Source organism: Poecilia reticulata, chromosome 16, assembly GCF_904066995.2.
Source record: "Poecilia reticulata chromosome 16, P_reticulata-male-v2, whole genome shotgun sequence".
NCBI classification, from domain to species: domain Eukaryota; kingdom Metazoa; phylum Chordata; class Actinopteri; order Cyprinodontiformes; family Poeciliidae; genus Poecilia; species Poecilia reticulata.
In genome coordinates this window covers 14,978,752-14,996,804 of record NC_088845.1, presented here as the reverse complement: position 1 = coordinate 14,996,804, position 18,053 = coordinate 14,978,752, and the positions used below count along the sequence as shown (strand labels likewise).

General features: G+C 37.8%; 2 protein-coding genes across 10 annotated transcripts in view; both read left to right on the top strand.

The window, feature by feature from the left end:
- kcnj14 (potassium inwardly rectifying channel subfamily J member 14) overlaps positions 1-15,622 on the top strand; it is a 37,564-nt gene extending 21,942 nt beyond the window's left edge. For 2 of the 3 annotated variants that reach the window (XM_008431614.3, XM_081597479.1), the window contains exons 2-5: positions 6,988-7,089; positions 7,276-10,258; positions 11,067-11,384; positions 12,053-15,622. In XM_008431614.3, the coding sequence (XP_008429836.1) occupies positions 9,209-10,258; positions 11,067-11,384; positions 12,053-12,283 (1,599 nt within the window). In that variant the 5' untranslated portion in view covers positions 6,988-7,089; positions 7,276-9,208 and the 3' untranslated portion in view covers positions 12,284-15,622. The remainder of the gene's footprint in view (positions 1-6,987; positions 7,090-7,275; positions 10,259-11,066; positions 11,385-12,052) is intronic. The other variant, XM_008431613.2, reaches the window with a different exon arrangement.
- A 689-nt stretch (positions 15,623-16,311) lies between these two features.
- The window catches only part of myh14 (myosin, heavy chain 14, non-muscle), a 37,716-nt gene continuing 35,974 nt past the window's right edge, over positions 16,312-18,053 (top strand). For all 7 annotated transcript variants that reach the window (XM_008431604.3, XM_008431601.3, XM_008431600.3 and 4 more), the window contains exon 1: positions 16,312-16,647. The gene's annotated coding sequence lies outside the window, so the exon portion shown is untranslated. The remainder of the gene's footprint in view (positions 16,648-18,053) is intronic.

Sequence of the window (18,053 nt, the reverse complement as noted above, 5' to 3'; positions counted from 1 at the left end):
AATAACAAGGAGATTTATTTATTATATTCTAATTAGCCCCTGGTTGTTTCTCTTTCAACTAATTGAATAAATTTTACAACTAATTGAATAAACACAACCTTCAATGTGTAATTATGTGACTTTTGGATGTATACACATTTTACATATCATAAATTGTGATATCTAAAATGTAATTTTTTTTCTTTATTAAGAAAACATCCAGTATTAATTTTTTTTGCGGATTTTAAATTTGTTTTTAGACTATTCCCCCCAACAAAATGTGTGCACTGCTGTTATACGGTTTGATGCTAAAAGTATTTGTTTACTTTCATTAAAATGTGTAAACTGTGGTGATCTGATGAATAAGAAAAAAACTTTGTAGATATCATTGCTGCAGTAAACAAACCAAAGGTAGCTGGATGGATAAGGTGGCCACAGGGTTTGACATGCCCTGATGGTTTGGAGGTTAATCCCTTTTTTATTTTCTGAGCTCCCAGAAACACTGCTGTGTTTTAGATTTGGTTTGAAAATGATAGAGTTGTTCTCAACAGAGAGACAGTGGTTAGCCGCAGCTTGTCGTGGTGGTGAATGTCCTATATAAAGCAGGAAGTGGATGCTGTTCCATTCATAGCAGTTGTGTTGGCACTTTTAGATAAAGCGACTTTATATCAAGTGGCAGAGCATGCATGGTTCAGGATTTTTTAGGGAAGCTCGTTGTGAAGGGGTGGTGGTTTCTTTGTAAAGACTATCGTTATAAATGCTTGATGTTGCACAAGATTGTGTTTTTACAATATAGCATAAAAATAATTTTTTTCCTTTTTGCCACCCTTAAATGTTTCAGATTACTAAACTAATTTCAGCAAAAGATAACCAGAGACATAGAAATGTTTTTACAAAAGATTATTTTATTTCTTCAGCGAAAACAAAACACCAACCACACCAACCTGCCTGCTTTTAAAAATATTACTGCCTGATTTCGACTGTCCCATACAATAAAGAAATCGCTCAGATGGAACCTATCTGACAAAAAAGGGCCAAAAATCTTAGCGCTAGAAGGCTGCGACACTCACTTTTCAAGCCTGGAAACAGATTTTTAGTTAAACCTATCAATGAACTTTGACTAGTTCTTTAAATATATGCATTTTCTTTGAATTAAACAGTTCAGTTATGGCTCAGATTGTATCTTTAGAGTCAATTTTCTGCTTCAATTTCAGGACTTTTACAGAATAGTGTGTGTTTTCTTTTAAGATTACCCTGTATGTATCTCCATCCAAACTCTGACCAGCTTCCCTGTCCTTAACGTAGAAAAGCATCACCATCGTGATTTGCAATCTTTCACTGCACTGTTTTATGATCTCAGTTTAAATGAACTGATCTGGAGAAACATCAAGGACGTACGTTGCTTAGAGACATACAGACTGTTTTAAAGCTGTGCATAGGTTGTGTTGTCTTGACTTGAAGTCAGGACAAGTCGCAGTATTTAAAACCATTTGAAATGCTGTGACTGGACCTTAGAAGAACTGTTCAGGAACGTCCATAAGTCTTGTTTCTCACCAGCATCACGATGCGGCTGGTGACTATCTCCAATGTTCACTGGCTTGGAGGTCTGGTACACACTGTACAAGTGCATCACAAGGGAGAGACACTCATATCTAAGGATAACCTCCAGTTAATCTGACAAGCATAAAGTTGTTGAGATAACATGTCAATTCAGCACCAAAAGATCCCAGTTAGGATTTGAACCCAGGACTGCAAAGCTGTTCAGCCTGTTTTGCAACAAATTCCTGCAAGCTTCAGTTAGCCAAAGCAATGTTCAAGAATAAGATCTTCTACTGAAATGTAGGAGACTGATTAAATCAGCTGCATAATTTGGACTAACATTTGCCTGTTGTTTTTTTACCTTTTGTTCCTGGTAAAACCATTCACACCCATTGGTTCATTCACAATTATAGATCAGTTTTGCCAACAACACACGATCTTCCCATTAATTATCAAACTACTGTAGGCAGCAAAAAAAGGCTTGACACTTTTCATTTAGCATTTAGTAACTTTTTTTGTATTTTGTTACATAAGTACCGCAAGCTCAATATGTTTCATAGGAAGAAAATGTGACAGAGCAACACAAAGTATAATTATAAAGGTAAATAAATTAGTCATTATCAAGGCTTTTTTCCAAAAGCCTTGAAAAGTGAGGCATGCATTTGTATTTGGATGGGAAACTAACCGTGCACATCACCCAGACCACATGATTCTCACTGGGAAAGATTGTAAATCGCGATGGTGATGCCTTTCTACATTAAGGACAGGGAAGCTGGTCAGAGTTTGGACGGAGATACATACAGGGTAATCTTAAAAGAAAACACACACTATTCTGTAAAAGTCCTGAAATGGAAGCAGAAAATTGACTCTAAAGTTACAATCTGAGCCATAACTGAACTGTTTAATTCAAAGAAAATGCATATATTTAAAGAACTAGTCAAAGTTCACTGATAGGTTTAACTAAAAATCTGTTTCCAGGCTTGAAAAGTGAGGTTTGCAACTTTCTCTGTCCAACCTGACTGAGCTTCAACTATTTTGCAAAGAAGAATGGACAAAAAAAAAATCCCTTTAGATTAGCAAAGCTGAAGGACCTTCAAAATACTCACAGCTGTAAAAGCAAAATACTACAAAGTATAAAGGGACTGAAAGCTTCATTCTTATGATCTTATTTGCAAAAATAATTTAAAAAGATCACTTTTCCTCCATTTCTCTATCACTAGGACTTTGTGTCGGTCTGTCACATAAAATCTCAGTCAAATACATTAAAGATGAAGAAAGTAACGTGATATAAATGTGTAAAAATTCAATGGGTATAAATACTCAAGGCATCTAAACTAAAGCCACATAGTTGAAGGTGTTGGGGAAAAAAAGATGATCTAGTGCTGCATGAATCCTTCATCACTCCAGTTTTGAAGGTAAAAAGGTTTTAGGGTGGAACATAATTTTTGGGTCAAGCTAAAACTGAGCAGTTGGGATAAGTTCAGAAATTATGGCATTATTAAAAAAACATACAGAATGGATGTTTATGTTGAGTATGACAAACTTCATAAACGTATTTTAGGAAGTTAGAAACCGTTTATTCATAATCTTTGTAAGGAAACCTTCAAGTAATTTAACAACAAGTGCCATGTAAGTTATTTGTAATATTCAAATGAAAACTAAATAGTGCAATATTTCTCAGTGTTTTTGTTTTTATTCATTTTTGTGCTTTGGGCATCTTCTTAGAATTGTGTAGAGTTTTAACTAATACATTGCAACCTGCAGCATCTTAACCCCCTACGGATTAAAACTCTGTCTTTATCTCTGCACGCAACTGAGGGAGACGCAGCAGCAGAAATGGTTTCAATTAACTTCTTGTTTGCGTTTATTGTAGGATGTGGAGAAAAGCTTTTGTGCCAGCATGTGTTTTTTTTTATAAGTTACCAACTCCCTTTAAACCTGTAATTAGACTAATCTTAGTTTAGCATAAAGATTTTTGACTCTTTGTATATTTGGGGGTTATTTAAATTAAGTACTGACAGGATTTGAGTCTTTTTGTTGGTTACATAAGCATTCATATCACCTGCGATCCTCATGAGCTCTGGCATTATGGGTATATTAGTCTTTTAGTTTTGACAAGAAATACAGTTTAAAGAATAAAGCAAGATACAACTGCCACAATTTCCATTTAATGGAAGCTCCTGTTACATTTTTTAAACAGGCTGAAGTGAGGGGACTTTGAAAATCTCATGTTTATTAATTTTGTTTTAGATGTTTGAGTCTTGAATTGTGTATATGAAGCACAAAAAGTATCTTGATTTGTAAAGAGAAATTGCATAGGTTAGCTAAACTTAAGAGATGAAGGGAAATGTGTTCAGCTGTGAGCCTCGTGACTTTGAGAGACAGATAGCCGATACGTGGCCTGGTTTCTGACCTTCACTGATCAATATTAGGTATTGATGTCTCCATTGTGGCTTCACTCTTCTGTCTTTTACATGTGTGCCTGCTTGTTGAGTCAACTCTTCCTTCATCACCCTATTTAAAACAATCAAATACTTCAAACAGTTTGTAAATATGCATTAAGTCAAACTGTTTGAATATAAAGCCATGTGACAGATTAAGTCAATGAACATTAGCATAAAACAGAGAGTGCTAAATGGATCTTACTCAAAACTAGTTCAGCAACTCTTAAACCTGATTTTCGATGCATAAAATCATTATAATCTGGATAAATCTTTAAAAAACAAGTAAAAGATGTACCCTTTTTAAAAATAAATTTAAAAGACATTTTTACAAAGCAACCACAGAAAAAACAAATAAAAAAGTCAAATAAACACAAGGGGATGCTTAATTTTTTCTTTCAGAAGTAAATTTCAAGAAAATATTTTTTTTAAATTCAACTAGGAATCTGCTAAGATATGAAAATGCAAAATAATTGATTGATTGATTCAGTCTACTTTATATAGCATCTTACTTAGTGATTTGGTGATATTTGGCAGCTAATTCAAAACTTTAAATTTGAAACATCCTCATGAAATCATTCTTTCGCGTTTTTCTCTGTATGTATAATTGAAATTACAGTGATAATTCACCTTTGATTTCAAGCAGATACCTTAAGGCAGTGGTACCAAAGTCGGTCCTGGAGGACCAGCATCCTGCATGTTTTAGTTCTCTCTCTGGTGGTAGCAACAACCAGTAGGTTAATGTTCTTCTTAGGCCTTCTAATGAGCCACCATTGGATCTAGGTATGTTTAACCAGAGAGAGAACTGAAACATGCAGGATGCCGGGCCTCCAGGACTGACTTTGAACACCACTGCTTTAATGTTTTGGGTCAAACATGAGTGGAAATGTTTATTTGTGGAAATGCAGCTTTTTCTTTTACTCTTGTCCTCACAGATCTCTTTGTGCAATGAAATTATGTTACCCCACTTTAATCCAGCCTCAAAGTGTTTTTTGAAAGGAACCATTAAAAGACTAGAGGCTGAACTGATCCTTCTTTTTAATATCAACTAATAAGATATAATAATAATAATAATAATAATAATAATAATAATAATAATAATAATAGCAATTAAGCATTAGTTAATAGTATTTTTTGTTAGTTAAGCTGATCAATTGTACAATAATGAAATGTGTATAGATTTATGAAGCATTGTTAGGTCCTAATTTCATCAACAAATGAAACAAAATATGACATGAAGAAAAACATATTACTTTAACATTTTTTCTTTTGACTCTTTCCCTCATGGCTTGATTCTGGATAGTAGCACATCAGCTTCTCTTGAACAATTTTCCAATGTACCCTTCCATGAATGTTCTTGTGTCTGGAATAGTTTGAGATATTTGCCACCTTGACACGATAAGCTGTTGCAGCAGGACGCTCTCATAGCGCCTATGCTGTACACAAACGCATGATCGTCCCTCATCACCTCCTCCAACCACTCCTGCTGGTTGTCCAGTGGCAGATTGCAGACCTGAGAGATTGTTTATTTGGCAGTTTCCTGGATGGAAGGATAGTTCAGACACAAAGGTCATAACAGCCTCATCTTGCATTTGTTCATACTTTTTTTTTAAGTAATTACAGCTGGCCATGAAATTGTTACTATTTTATAAAAGTTAAGACTTCAAAATGAAGACATTTTATTGACGGTGTAAATGTTTAAGCAGTTTTACGCTGCCATCACTCTAAATCAATACTTTGTTTTTCAATTTAGCTTTTGAGCCCAAGTCTTTTTAAGTATTTATTTCATTTATAGAACCACAGTGATACAGTTTTAAGTATTAGGCATAAAATTTGTGTTTTTTAACAACTTGCATCTCTGCAACTGGGTGTCAAGTTGGTTGTTCTTCTTATGACTCTTATTTTGTGTGTTGATTCACCTTACATTGCATGTTTTAACCAAACTCTTTTATTCAGTGGGTTTTTTTTTCTTAAGCTAAATCTGGCACATGTTAATATATACCATACCGTTTGCTTTTTTTATGGTTTATTTGTTATGCAAGTGGGCTGAGGATTAGCAAACCCTGCTGTGAGCATTACACAAGTCAGGAGTCCAGCTGTAATCTCTCGCACATCAACACTGTCTCATCTCTTGGAGACAGTTTGTCCTGGTTCTTCATCTCAGCCCCAATCTCAGTCTTCTGCCAATTAAGCCTCAAACTCTGTCGATAAATTGGTCGGTGTTGTGCTCCCTGTAAGATTTTTACAAACTTTTCACCTTTATCACATTACAGCCACATAGTTTTTCACAGACCATGTAGGAGACACAGCAAATGTATTAGAAAGCTTTGGGTTAGATGCCTTTTATGTCAAAAAGTCTTGAAAAGTATTGGCAGAACAGTTCATTTCTTTTATGGAAAAACATGAGACATTTGATAAATTTCTGTTTGGCTTTCATAAGCTCCACAGAAACTGTTCTAATTAAAGTTATTAGTGGCGTTTTAATGTCAGCTGACTCCTAAGCATCCACTATAATCACACATCTGCTTTTCACCCTGTACATCACACAATGTCTGCAAGTTTCCACAAAAAAAAAGATAGATTACAAACTACATACTTTTTGTTGGAATTTTCTATAGTACTTTAATAAAAGATGTATTGGAAAAATAAAATTGCTGTTATTTAATTTAACAAGCTAAAGAAATTTCTTATTGGAGGCATTTAAAAAAAATTAAGCCATTTAGTTTCAAAGATTTCTATTGTAGCTCTAAATAAATTTTGTAAGTCTGGGCCAAAGGGAAACATGAGAAATGGGAATCTTTGCTTATGCCTTTTATAGGGAGTCTGAATACAAACACAAATTTTTATTCAAAAAGCATTTGAAAACCGTGAATCATCATACTATTTTGTGTTGGTCTCTATCAACAAAGAGAAAACACTTTTTAAAATAACATAATGATGTCTGTGGTTGTAACATGATAAAATGTAAAAAATGACATACAAAGGTTAAATAAGCAGAGAGATTTAGTGTTAATGTTTTTCTTCACAGTCTGTGCCTGCATGGATCCTTGTGATGAACTTATTCTTCATGGTTAGGATGACAGATAGATAATCCAATCAGCAGACGTGAGAAACCAGCAATGGAGCACTGGTAGGCATCATCCTTGCCATTAATCTTATTATATGTCATATTATGTCGTTAAGAATTTAATGAAAACAAAAATAATGCTGATGGAGCTTCACTCCGTTTTTCATAAGTTTTCTCTGGCAAACAGTATTTTAACTGATGCATTTCTCACATTTCTTCTCCTTTTGTTTGTCCAAATTTATTTTCAAGATTGGCTGCATGACAGGCCCAACAGTCCAAACCAGAGCAGTGCAAATCCGATGCTGGCATCTGATCAAAGGGAACGGGACGGACAGCAGACTGCCCAGTGATCCTCCCTCCTTCACATCAAAAATTCGCTTTTACTGATCATGTATAACAAAGCAAGGTCAACACACAAGTCAAGATGAACCCTTATGTCATTTCTCACTTCAGGAGGGATTTATTCCCCCATTTTTATTTGTTATAAACCTGTATATTTTTTTTTTCTTTTTTTGTATTTGCACAAATATCAAAGCTGCTGCTCTCTGTTGTTTTGGGTAGTTTTTCTATTTTTTAGTGGTATGACTTTTGGTTCTGGGGTCAATTTTTGACCAGGAGCCTTTATTGCCGCATAAACTGGTTAAGCAAGGTAATTCAACAAGGACATTTTTATTTGGACAGTGTATTTGCATAACAGTTTTAATTTAATCTTCATGATTCATTTAAAAGATTTAGTGCATATTGTTTTTTTTACATTGCATTTTATTTTATTATGATTATCTTGTTCTCAAACAACCATTTCTGCTACCTTTGTCTAACAATGAAGATTTAAGAGATCTAAATCCACAGAAATGTTGCCTCTTCATGGCAGCCTTTTTTTCAGTAATTTGTCTATCTTCTACCACTGCCAGCTTTCTCACCTGCACTCAAATGCAGAAAACTTTAAAAAGGTGATCTGTGTACTTACCTTTGCTTTACATTTGAATTAATCACTTAAAGCTTAAAATTATTGGTTTCTCTTGAGATAGATCATAGTAATCTTTCCTTGTTTTCTTCCCCACTTTTGTCAGGTGTTAAGTGATTTCCCAGTCATAATGCAGTTTTGTAATGAGGTACGTCCGTTCTGAGGTGTTGTCTCCTGCCGGTGATCGTTAGAAGTAGAAATCTAAACATTAATATATGCAGTAAAACAGTCAGTACATTAAACAAGTTCACAATGTCCACCAAACAGATCTGTAGTCTTTTAGAAAGTAAATGTGAAATAGTGAAAGCTGTGACATGATCCAATAGGGAATGATGACCAATATATAAGAGTTCAGTTGGGCTTTTACAGCAAAAGTGACCTTCCTACTTATCAATTTATTATAATAGTTCAAATGTGCTATACTTTTAGTTTTTATGGTTTCCATTTACTTTTTGTGATGACATGTCTAGTCTAAAACAGGACTTTCATTCTACTGTGTCTTTTTTACCTCATGCTAATTCCAAGTGGATGTAAACCTGGAAATATCTTTCATTGTAAGACTTTGCATGCTTTTTACTTCTGTTTTTCTGCATGTTATTTTCTGGAATAGTTTGCTCAAACAAAAGTCAAATAGGTCTTGTTTTGCACTTATTTCCATTGTTATGAAATGTATGCCATCATGAGCTTAGTGATCTTAAAATGCTTCTATTTGCATTACCCAACTGCAATGCAGTTTCAGTTTATATTCTTCATCAAATGATGCCCGCTCAAAACCTCTAAACCTTCTTCTCATTGGTTTAAGCTGAACATAACCGGCCCTGCATGCTCTTGTGTTGCATGCTGAAGTCAGTTCTCCCCTGAAACACCCAGAATGAACTTTCGCATGAGCGCAATCCCCAAATAGGGACTCCTTGGCTTGCTTTTGACAACCTTCCCTTCAGATTACCTGATTGTATTTACTTCAAAGATTGGGTCTACCAACGAATATAATTACACAAGACTCAACTTTTTCTGTACAACTGAACAATTACATACTTTGGAGAACCAAACAACCGGTTGTGGATGATGAAACAAATGCCTGTTTGGATTGGTGGTCATTGATTGGACAGCAAACATCTCATTTTTTAAGAAAGACTGGAGAACTTTGAGGGTAAAACCCCTTAATAAACCTACTGACTATATCAAGCCACACTGAGATATACAGAGATTTTACTTCAGATGATGGGAGCAGCACGTGTCAAACGTCGCTTCAGTGCTGTGGTGGATGGGCCAGTGGAGGAGGAGGAGGTCATGAGGCTAGCACAAAGTGCAAGGGCAGGAGAGAGTCCAACCGGGTCAGGAAGCCCAACCAGCTCCTCTCCAATCCATGCCCTCAATGGCAAAGCTCTACCTCTTCAGCGCAACACGAACAACGCACAGACGCAGAGTGCTGTCGGTGAGCCAGCTGGTGGAGATGCGGCAGGAGAAAGCAGAGTGAGAGCAGGAGGAATGTGCCCAGGTCCAAGGTATACCAAAGGCGGTAGTGGAGGTGGGAGAGGGGAAAGATGTTCTTCAGCAGACCGGGACTCCCTCTCTTCCCCCTCCACTACCAGTCGGCGACGCACCAAGCGCTCAAACCGCCGGCCCCGACAACGCTTTGTGGGCAAGGACGGACGCTGCAACGTCACCTTCGTCAACATGAGCGAGAGGGGCCAGCGGTACCTCACCGACCTTTTCACCACGTGTGTGGATGTACGATGGCGCTGGATGCTGGTCATCTTCACGCTCTCCTTTATTCTTTCCTGGCTTCTCTTTGGCTTTGCCTTCTGGCTCATTGCCTCTGCACACGGTGACCTCTCCATTCAGATCACCCCCAGTTCCGGTTCTTCTCCTGGGTCGGGAGAATCCGGCTCCGGGGGAGAATCTGATAGAGATGCAGTGGTAGAGGAGCCATGCTTCCTTCAAGTAAACAGCTTCATGGCAGCCTTCCTGTTCTCCTTGGAGACGCAGACATCCATCGGTTACGGATTCAGAAGCGTGACCGAAGAATGTCCCCTGGCGGTGTTGGCGGTCGTTTTGCAGTGCATCGTGGGCTGCATTATTGACGCCTTCATCATTGGGGCAGTCATGGCGAAGATTTCCAAGCCCAAGAAGCGCAACGAGACTCTGGTGTTCTCTGATACTGCTGTGGTGGCCCTGAGAGACGGAAAACTGTGCATGATGTGGAGGGTGGGAAATTTACGGAAGAGCCACCTGGTTGAGGCGCATGTCAGAGCACAACTACTGAAGGTAAGCAGAGAAAAGATGAACTATAAAAACAATAAAAACTGAACTTGGACAGTTTTGCGTAGTGTACCAAATTATAAAGGTGGACTTAACAAGAGATGGGTTAAAAAGACAGCCAGAGATTGTTAGGGCGGCGGGGAGGGGGAGAGAGAGAGAGAGAGAGAGAGAGAGAGAGAGAGAGAGAGAGAGAGAGAGAGAGAGAGAGAGAGAGAGAGAGAGAGACCATCTGGCTTGTATTCTGCCAAGGCCCAGTTAATGAGAGTTTGTTTTATTCTCCTCTAGCGTTTGGAAGATTTGCCATGGATTAACTTGCCTACAATTCTTTAACTGAGAGCCACTGTCCTTCATCAACCCATTTTCCCTTGCATATATTGATGATTGTTCTTTGTCTATAAATATAAATATAATTCTTTAAAGGCTTTGAGTTAAAATTATTTAGTGCTTTCCAATGTTTTCATATCACCATTGCTTTGTGTAGACTTGTGTATAGTCTGTGCCCTCCAGATATTCCTAAAGAACAAAATTAGTAGATCTCAGAAACATTTTGATCTCTTTGAAATGAAAAACCATATCAAGGTGCAAACAGGTCAGATGAGATCAAGATTGCAAACATCAAAGGAATACTCTTCTACATGCCAGAGCATACATATATTCACATGAGTGGTTGAGAGATAAACCTCTGGACTGGCAGCGTGAATAAAAACACTGGTCTTGCTCCAAAATATAACATTTAGTCTTTTGAAAGTTTTCTTGAATTTGAGGTATAATAAGAATACTTACTCTTTCTCTGTTTTCCTAAATCTGTTTTCAGCCTAGGGTGACGCCAGAGGGGGAGTATCTGCCACTTGACAACGCAGACATCAACGTGGGTTTTGATACTGGCACCGATCGCATCTTTTTGGTCTCTCCTGTGACTATAGTGCACGAAATCAATGAAGAGTCACCTTTTTTCGAGATAGACAAAAAAACCTTGAAGAATGACTCTGAATTGGAGGTGGTGGTCATACTTGAGGGGATGGTGGAGGCCACATCAATGACAACTCAGTGCCGCAGCTCCTATCTGGCTTCTGAAATCCTCTGGGGACACCGTTTTGAGCCCGTACTGTTTGAGAGGAAAAACGGCTACCAGGTCAGAAAGGAGAAATAATTCATTAATGCCCGTTGAAATGCTTGGCAGCCTTGGTAAAGATTTATGAAAAAGGTTCAAAAGGTTCCTGGAAGCTTGTTTTTGAAATGCAGGATAACATAAAAGATATGTATTTTTTTAATTCAGACATTAAATCGGCTGTCTTCCATGTCCATTTCAGTTCCCAGACTTAAATCTGATAGAAAATCTGTGAAATGAGCTGACGTATGGCACTCTTGATGATGTAAAATCTGAAGTCTTAGAGGAGAAGAATGAAATTCATTTATTTGCCAATAAATGAATTTTTGCCAATTCATTTATTGGCAAAAATGAATTGTTCAAAGTAATAACAGCCATGGTGCCAAAGATTGGGGCACTAATGGTTTAGTAAAACAACAATTATTTCCTAAAGCAAAATTTTAATTCAATTGAAATGATTGTACTCAAATTGAAGATATCAAGAGTCCCAACATTTTTCAGATTTAGATTTTGCTAATGCTTCTCATACACTACAGGGAAAGATTTGTGTATTTTTTCTATTGGTCAAAGGAATATTGTTTTCATATCTTAAAATAAAAATGACCTATCTTTTGCATTTTGTGCTCCTTAGACACAGCTTAATAATACTTTGAAATGAGGATTAAACTAATAAAACTCTCTTTTTTTTCTAGGTTGACTATTCATTTTTCCACCGGACCTATGAAATCCCAAACACTCCGTCATGCAGTGCAAAAGAGCTGACTGAGCAGAGGTACATCGGAAGCTCATGCTCGTCCTTTTGTTATGAGAATGAAGTGGCTCTGGAGCTCGCCTCCCCAGATGAGGAAGCAGTTCGAGAACATGGCTGTTCCCCCCAACCCACCCGAAGACCATCCTTGGAAGAACATCTTCACTGTAACTAAGCATAGAGGGTAGCAGTCTGCTAAAGAGAGAAAAAGCCGAGCTTCAGGGGATAACACGAAAAAGACAGAGTCAAGCAAGTTTATTTGGGCAGACCAAGGGAGAAGTGAAAATCAACTATTTCCAGATTTGCTAGATTTACATGGGAACCCAGTGTTAAACACAAAATAGAGGAAAGGGTTAGAGAAGGGTTTGGGGAGTTTGGTCACAGCTCTGACCTAGTTGCCTGATTGGGCCTGGCAGTCTTTCAGAATCATTGAAAACTTGTTCAAGTCTCACAACTGGCCCATCACTTCCACAGCACAGTCATCTGACTCTAATCGCTGATCAGAAGGATGTGCAGCAGCTCCACCTGCTGGCTACAACTCGCCATTGCCTCGGTGATTCTGAACTGGAAAATATTGCTTCTCTTTCAGCTGCTGTTGTGACATAAGTTTGTTGTTACTCAGGAATGCATTTTCAAAACTATGCTGACTTATCACTTCAGTGTTTCACTTTCCAATGGTAAGTATTGCTAGTGTCCTTTCTGTAATGCTTGAGAACGGGTACTTTGGTATTTGAACAGAAATCCTCATTGCAGAACAAAAGTGACAAGGAGAAACTGTTGGGAACCAGCAGCAGTTTTCAACAGATTCTCCTTGCTGATTGTAGTGCATGCTTTCTTCTTTTTTGTTTTGTTTTTGTGAAATCATTTTTTTTTTACTTGCTATAATGTTATTGACTTATTTAATACATTTTGAGTTGAAATTACTCATTTGTTTTCAGGAGAGTCTATGGAAAGGTGTTGAAGCACAGCCAGACAGATGATATTGACTTTGTCCAGATAATCTGTTAATCTTGCACTTTTCTTGCTCTAATATCTTCTGAATCCTGATATGTGTTATGTCAACAAGAACAACTTTTTGTTGTTTTTGGAAACTGTGCTGTCTGAGCGAAGGTGTTATAAATTGTGAAGCGTTTCAGTCACTGCTGGTGCTGCTGGTGGTTCTGAATTTGACACAAAATGACTTCAACCTCAGAAAATGTTTCAGTGACTCAGCTGAATGGAGTGAGACAGATTTTGTGATGATTGCAAGATTTTGGTGTCTTGCTGTTTCTACGTCTGTAAAAACCGTCTTTTATTTGCACAAGTGGTCTGAAACATCTTTAAACATCAGTAACATTTATAAGATATTACTTTATTTTAAGATCAATAAATTGTGTAAAAGCTTTCTAATTTAAATATATTGCAGAAGGGTTCTCTGTGAAAACATGGTGCCTTCAGAAATGTAGCTACAGTCCCTTCATCTGCAGCTGTTTATTTCATGCATTGTGCTTAAAAGAATATTTTTGCTATACCCATTTTTTTTTTCAAAAGGATCAACTTTTGGTTAGTAAAATTATATTCCCTGTTTCAATGGTACTTGAAAGTTTGAATTTTCAGTTTTCAAAACAGAAGAAATGCTCTGGAATGCCCTATGAAGTTCGAACTTCTAATTGGAAAGTGAGAAGTTTGGCTGCTCTGCATGTCAGATGTCGTGAAACATGCAGAAGTAATCAGTTTATTTGCTTTTCTGTTAAATCAGTCCTTCGCATAGTACAGCATAAGATCTATTTTGGGGTTATGATGAGTGCTGCATGGTGGAACAGTTGTTTGCTGTAGTGCCCTGCAGTAGGTAGCGTTGTGTTTGCATGTTTTTCTTGAGCATGCTTGGGCTTTCTCCGGGTATACCTGCTTCCTCCATTCTCCAAAAATATGCATGTTATGTGTAAATGGCTACCTTAACTTGCCTTTGGGATTGAGCATGGTGGTTTCTGTCTTTGTTTTGCTGCTGGGATAGACTGGTGACCAGTCCAGATTGTACTTCAGAAAATGGTGTAGAAACTGAATGGATGGATGTTCTTTCAGTGTGTACATGCAGAAATTTTACAGAATATTTTATGAAGTTTTGTGAAATGTTATTGGCAGGTAGTGTTTAACCAGGGCTGTTGGTAAACTCCACTGGTTTTCTGCCTTACGACAGGAACAATGCTACATTTAAAATTGGAGCCTTTGTTTGGGAATTATGTAACACTGGGTTAATCTTGTTTTATAGAAAGCTGATAAACAGGCAATGTTTTGCTTCTACCAGTCCTACAAGTCCATTGTATGCATTTAAACAAAGATGAAATATGCAAATCAATGCCACACAATGCTGTGTGTGCCATAGGTCAATGAGATCCAAACCATCAGAAATTCAGATATACTATTTATTCTTGCAACTTATACCATGTCAATATGCAGAGCAGCCACATTTACTCCTTTCTCTTACTCCCCAATTAAAAGCTATGACTTCGGAGGGTGCTGTATTTCATATTTAATTTTTCTAACTTGTCACTTGGTAGTTCTGACTTCCTAGTTCAGGTGGAATTGTTTGTGGTGTAATTCCAGGCCCTGATTTCAGAGGTAGTTGAAACACCAATTTTTGCTAATCCATTCAGCGACTGAGCAGGTACACAATGAGCACACAGTGAATGTATAAGAAGCTTTGTTTCCTCATTATACTACAGAGTATAGAACGTGCACTTTCTAGTTATTTTCAAAGCACTTTGAACTTTTGGGTGTGTTTTATTCTTTTACAGGTTAATGTGAATCACACGGCCTAAGTTGTTAAATGTTTTAAGTGTAAATGGAAGCAGCATGTGAAGAGTTTTCTAAATTAGCCTGACTAATGCACAACCTGTAATTTTGTTTTTTGAGTTTTGCACAAAACTAAAATGGCCTATATAATAGATCTACTTGATCTATTGTTATATAATAGATCAAACTGCAATGTCCCAGTATTTTTGTAGAATCAGATGCCACGTCATACAAGAGGCTTTGTAACGTCAGGAGGGACTGTGTTTTTAACTACTAACAATTTAATTGTTAACATCAGTGTTAATACTGTTCCATGGTACTGTTTCCCTTCACTTTTCTTCTTCCATGTCCTATTAATAGTCTCCACAGTGGCTCGTGTTATTCACCCTGCCTCCACTGCCACCAAATGTAACTTGAGCCCAAAGCACCATCACTTTCATAGCATCTTTTGAACTTCAGAAGAAACTGTGTTTGGTTGACCTTTACTTCTCACAATACAGCTCAACACATTTTAATACTTTGTAGTAACTGCATGATATGGTGTGACGCTATCATTTGTTTTTTTTAAAACTAAATGGGCAAAAAGGAAATCATCAAAGGTTTCAGTGAATTTTTTTTTCTGTTTTAAGAATGGGGATGCTCTATTTTACTTTGTAATTTAGAGTGGCCTCAGGCACAGAGTACTTTCAAATCAAACACAATTGTTTTGTTGAACAAATAAAAGAAACAGATGCAACTGCAATGATGCTTTTTTTGTGGTTGAATATTTTCCTCACATTGTTAGATTACAAATTTAAACACAATCAGTATGTAGCATATCTGGATTTTATTTGCATTTACATTTCAACATGAGGTTCATGTATTTAACTTTAATTATTATGGTTAAAGTTAAAGAAATAAACTAACATTCAGTGTTTCTTTTCATTGGATTGTCAAATCCTATCTTACTATATTTTATATCTCACGGAATTTATATGTAATGACTGCCTATAAACTGGTGGATTTGTTTTCCTATGACTCAGTTAAACTGTCGGAAATATTTATTAATAGCCCTGTGAACCGTACACTGGAGAAATGCAGATTCAGTCGGATTTTCAAGGATGATCTGAATCACGTGCCTTGGGGTCAGATGCCAATCGAATACTCTTTGCTGTTTTCTTGGTGAAAATATTAAAATCAGATCCAGGATCAGTGACTGCGGACCTCGAAGCCACAGAATGGTAAACAAAGAGCGCGCAAATCCCCCCACTGTAGCGCGAGAGCTCCGCACGGCACCTGCTGCGCTGCTGCTACAATACTCCGATTGGCTAACTGACACGTCAGTCAAACATGACCCCGCCTTCCGCCTTTCACCATTGGCTGATGGTACAGCCGTTTGTGTCAACGTTAATGTGATTGGTCACCACGCCCGTTAGCTGCCACTTTTAGGGCGGAGAGTTGCCGCCGCATTCATGAGGCGGGTCTGCGGCTAAAATAAAGGCTTTCATTGGAGTCCTCTCGCGTTTAAACCCGCCTGCTCGCACTTGGTTGGTCCACCACCAGGAAAAAGTTGTTCGGGATTGAAGCCGTCGTCGTCGCCCTCAGTGCTCTCCACTTTATTCCCACCGCGGAGAGTGTGCGGCTCCGCTCATAGAGCAATGCGATGATAAAAACCGCATATGCGGTAAGGCTACACACCTACCAGGCAGGGAAATATCCACGAAACAACCTCACTCCGTTTTCTCCTCACACCGCAGCCTTATCCACTACTCACATCGGAACCTGAAGGTGAGACATTTAATTACCTTTACCCTAATCCAACTCGTAAGTAGCCGGGGCAATATCCTTTAACGTCTCATATTTCAACGGAGCTGGCTAACCTCGCTTGATTAGTAAATGTGATCTCAGAGCCTAAACATGAAACATTAAGGCGGCTGACGACGTTCATATTGGTTTAAAAATGCCCTCTCTTTCATCTTAGAAACTCGACCTATATATTAATAGGCTGTGGCCACGCTGGTTTATTTTCCTAATATATGAATAACATAATTTACGAATGAAAATGGATGATTTTGTCAATTACACGCTGGAGATGTTTCACGTCTTCCACCCAAGGTGTGGTTCTCTTCGTTAGTTTTGTGTCTCAGTTCTGAATTATGCCGGTTATTTTTAGGCTCCACGCCGCATCTGTGTGCCTCTGCAGCCCGGCCTGTGTCATTATCACAGCCGCTGGCTTCATCATGTCACCTTCCCTCAGTGTCTGCTTTAAAAAAAGAAAAAGAAAAAGTCGCCACTTCGCATCAAAGCTGAGAGAGGAAAAAGGAAAAAAGGCGTTTCCAGCTCCAACATCGCCACCTTTAAATATACACGAACAACCTAATAATTACACACCCGCAGCAAGACAGACAGACAAGAGAGAGGGAGAGAGAGGAGGTGGACCCCCGCAGTGGATGACCTCAGTTCAAACTCAGGGGGTATTGTCTGTGGGCTGCTTTATTATGGGGTGTTGCTATGGAGGAGAGCAGTCAGGTTTTTGGCAACTCCAGCTGCTGCAGGAGTTTAGCTGTTCAGTCCACGCTGTACTGCGACAGCCTGAGGTCTCTGTCTGTGTGAGAGTGTCCTTTAGGAGGAGGATACATTGCAGCTATATGGCAAATAATGCAAAGTCTTCCACTGTGATTGATGAGAGAGCACTGATTTGTATTCAGATTATTTAGTGACTCACTTAGGCAGTGCCTTTTCACTTATGATGTCATCAGTGGCTTTGTTTCATTTCCTTATCAAGATATGTTTCTAACAGGCATGGGCTGGTAGGAAATTCACACCGCCTGGTACTATAATCTTGATTTTAAAAAATAATTAAAAAAAAGATAGCAATTCATGATATGATCTAGTTGCTTTTATTTAAAACGAAAAAAATCAAGACTTATTCTTACTGTTGCCATTACTTGTTAAAATATTGATTGTTACAGTTATACATTTATTTTAGCGTTATTTTTAATCAAATACCACAAGCAAAAATCATAAACAAGGCATGGGCTGGGATGACATTATTACTGTATGTAATAATGTCATACAGTAATAATGTATGACATTATTACACAGGTAAAAGGTATTTAACCTTTTACCTGTGTAAAAGGTTAAATACCTTTTACACAAGGTATTTAACCTTGTGTAAAAATACTACGGTATTA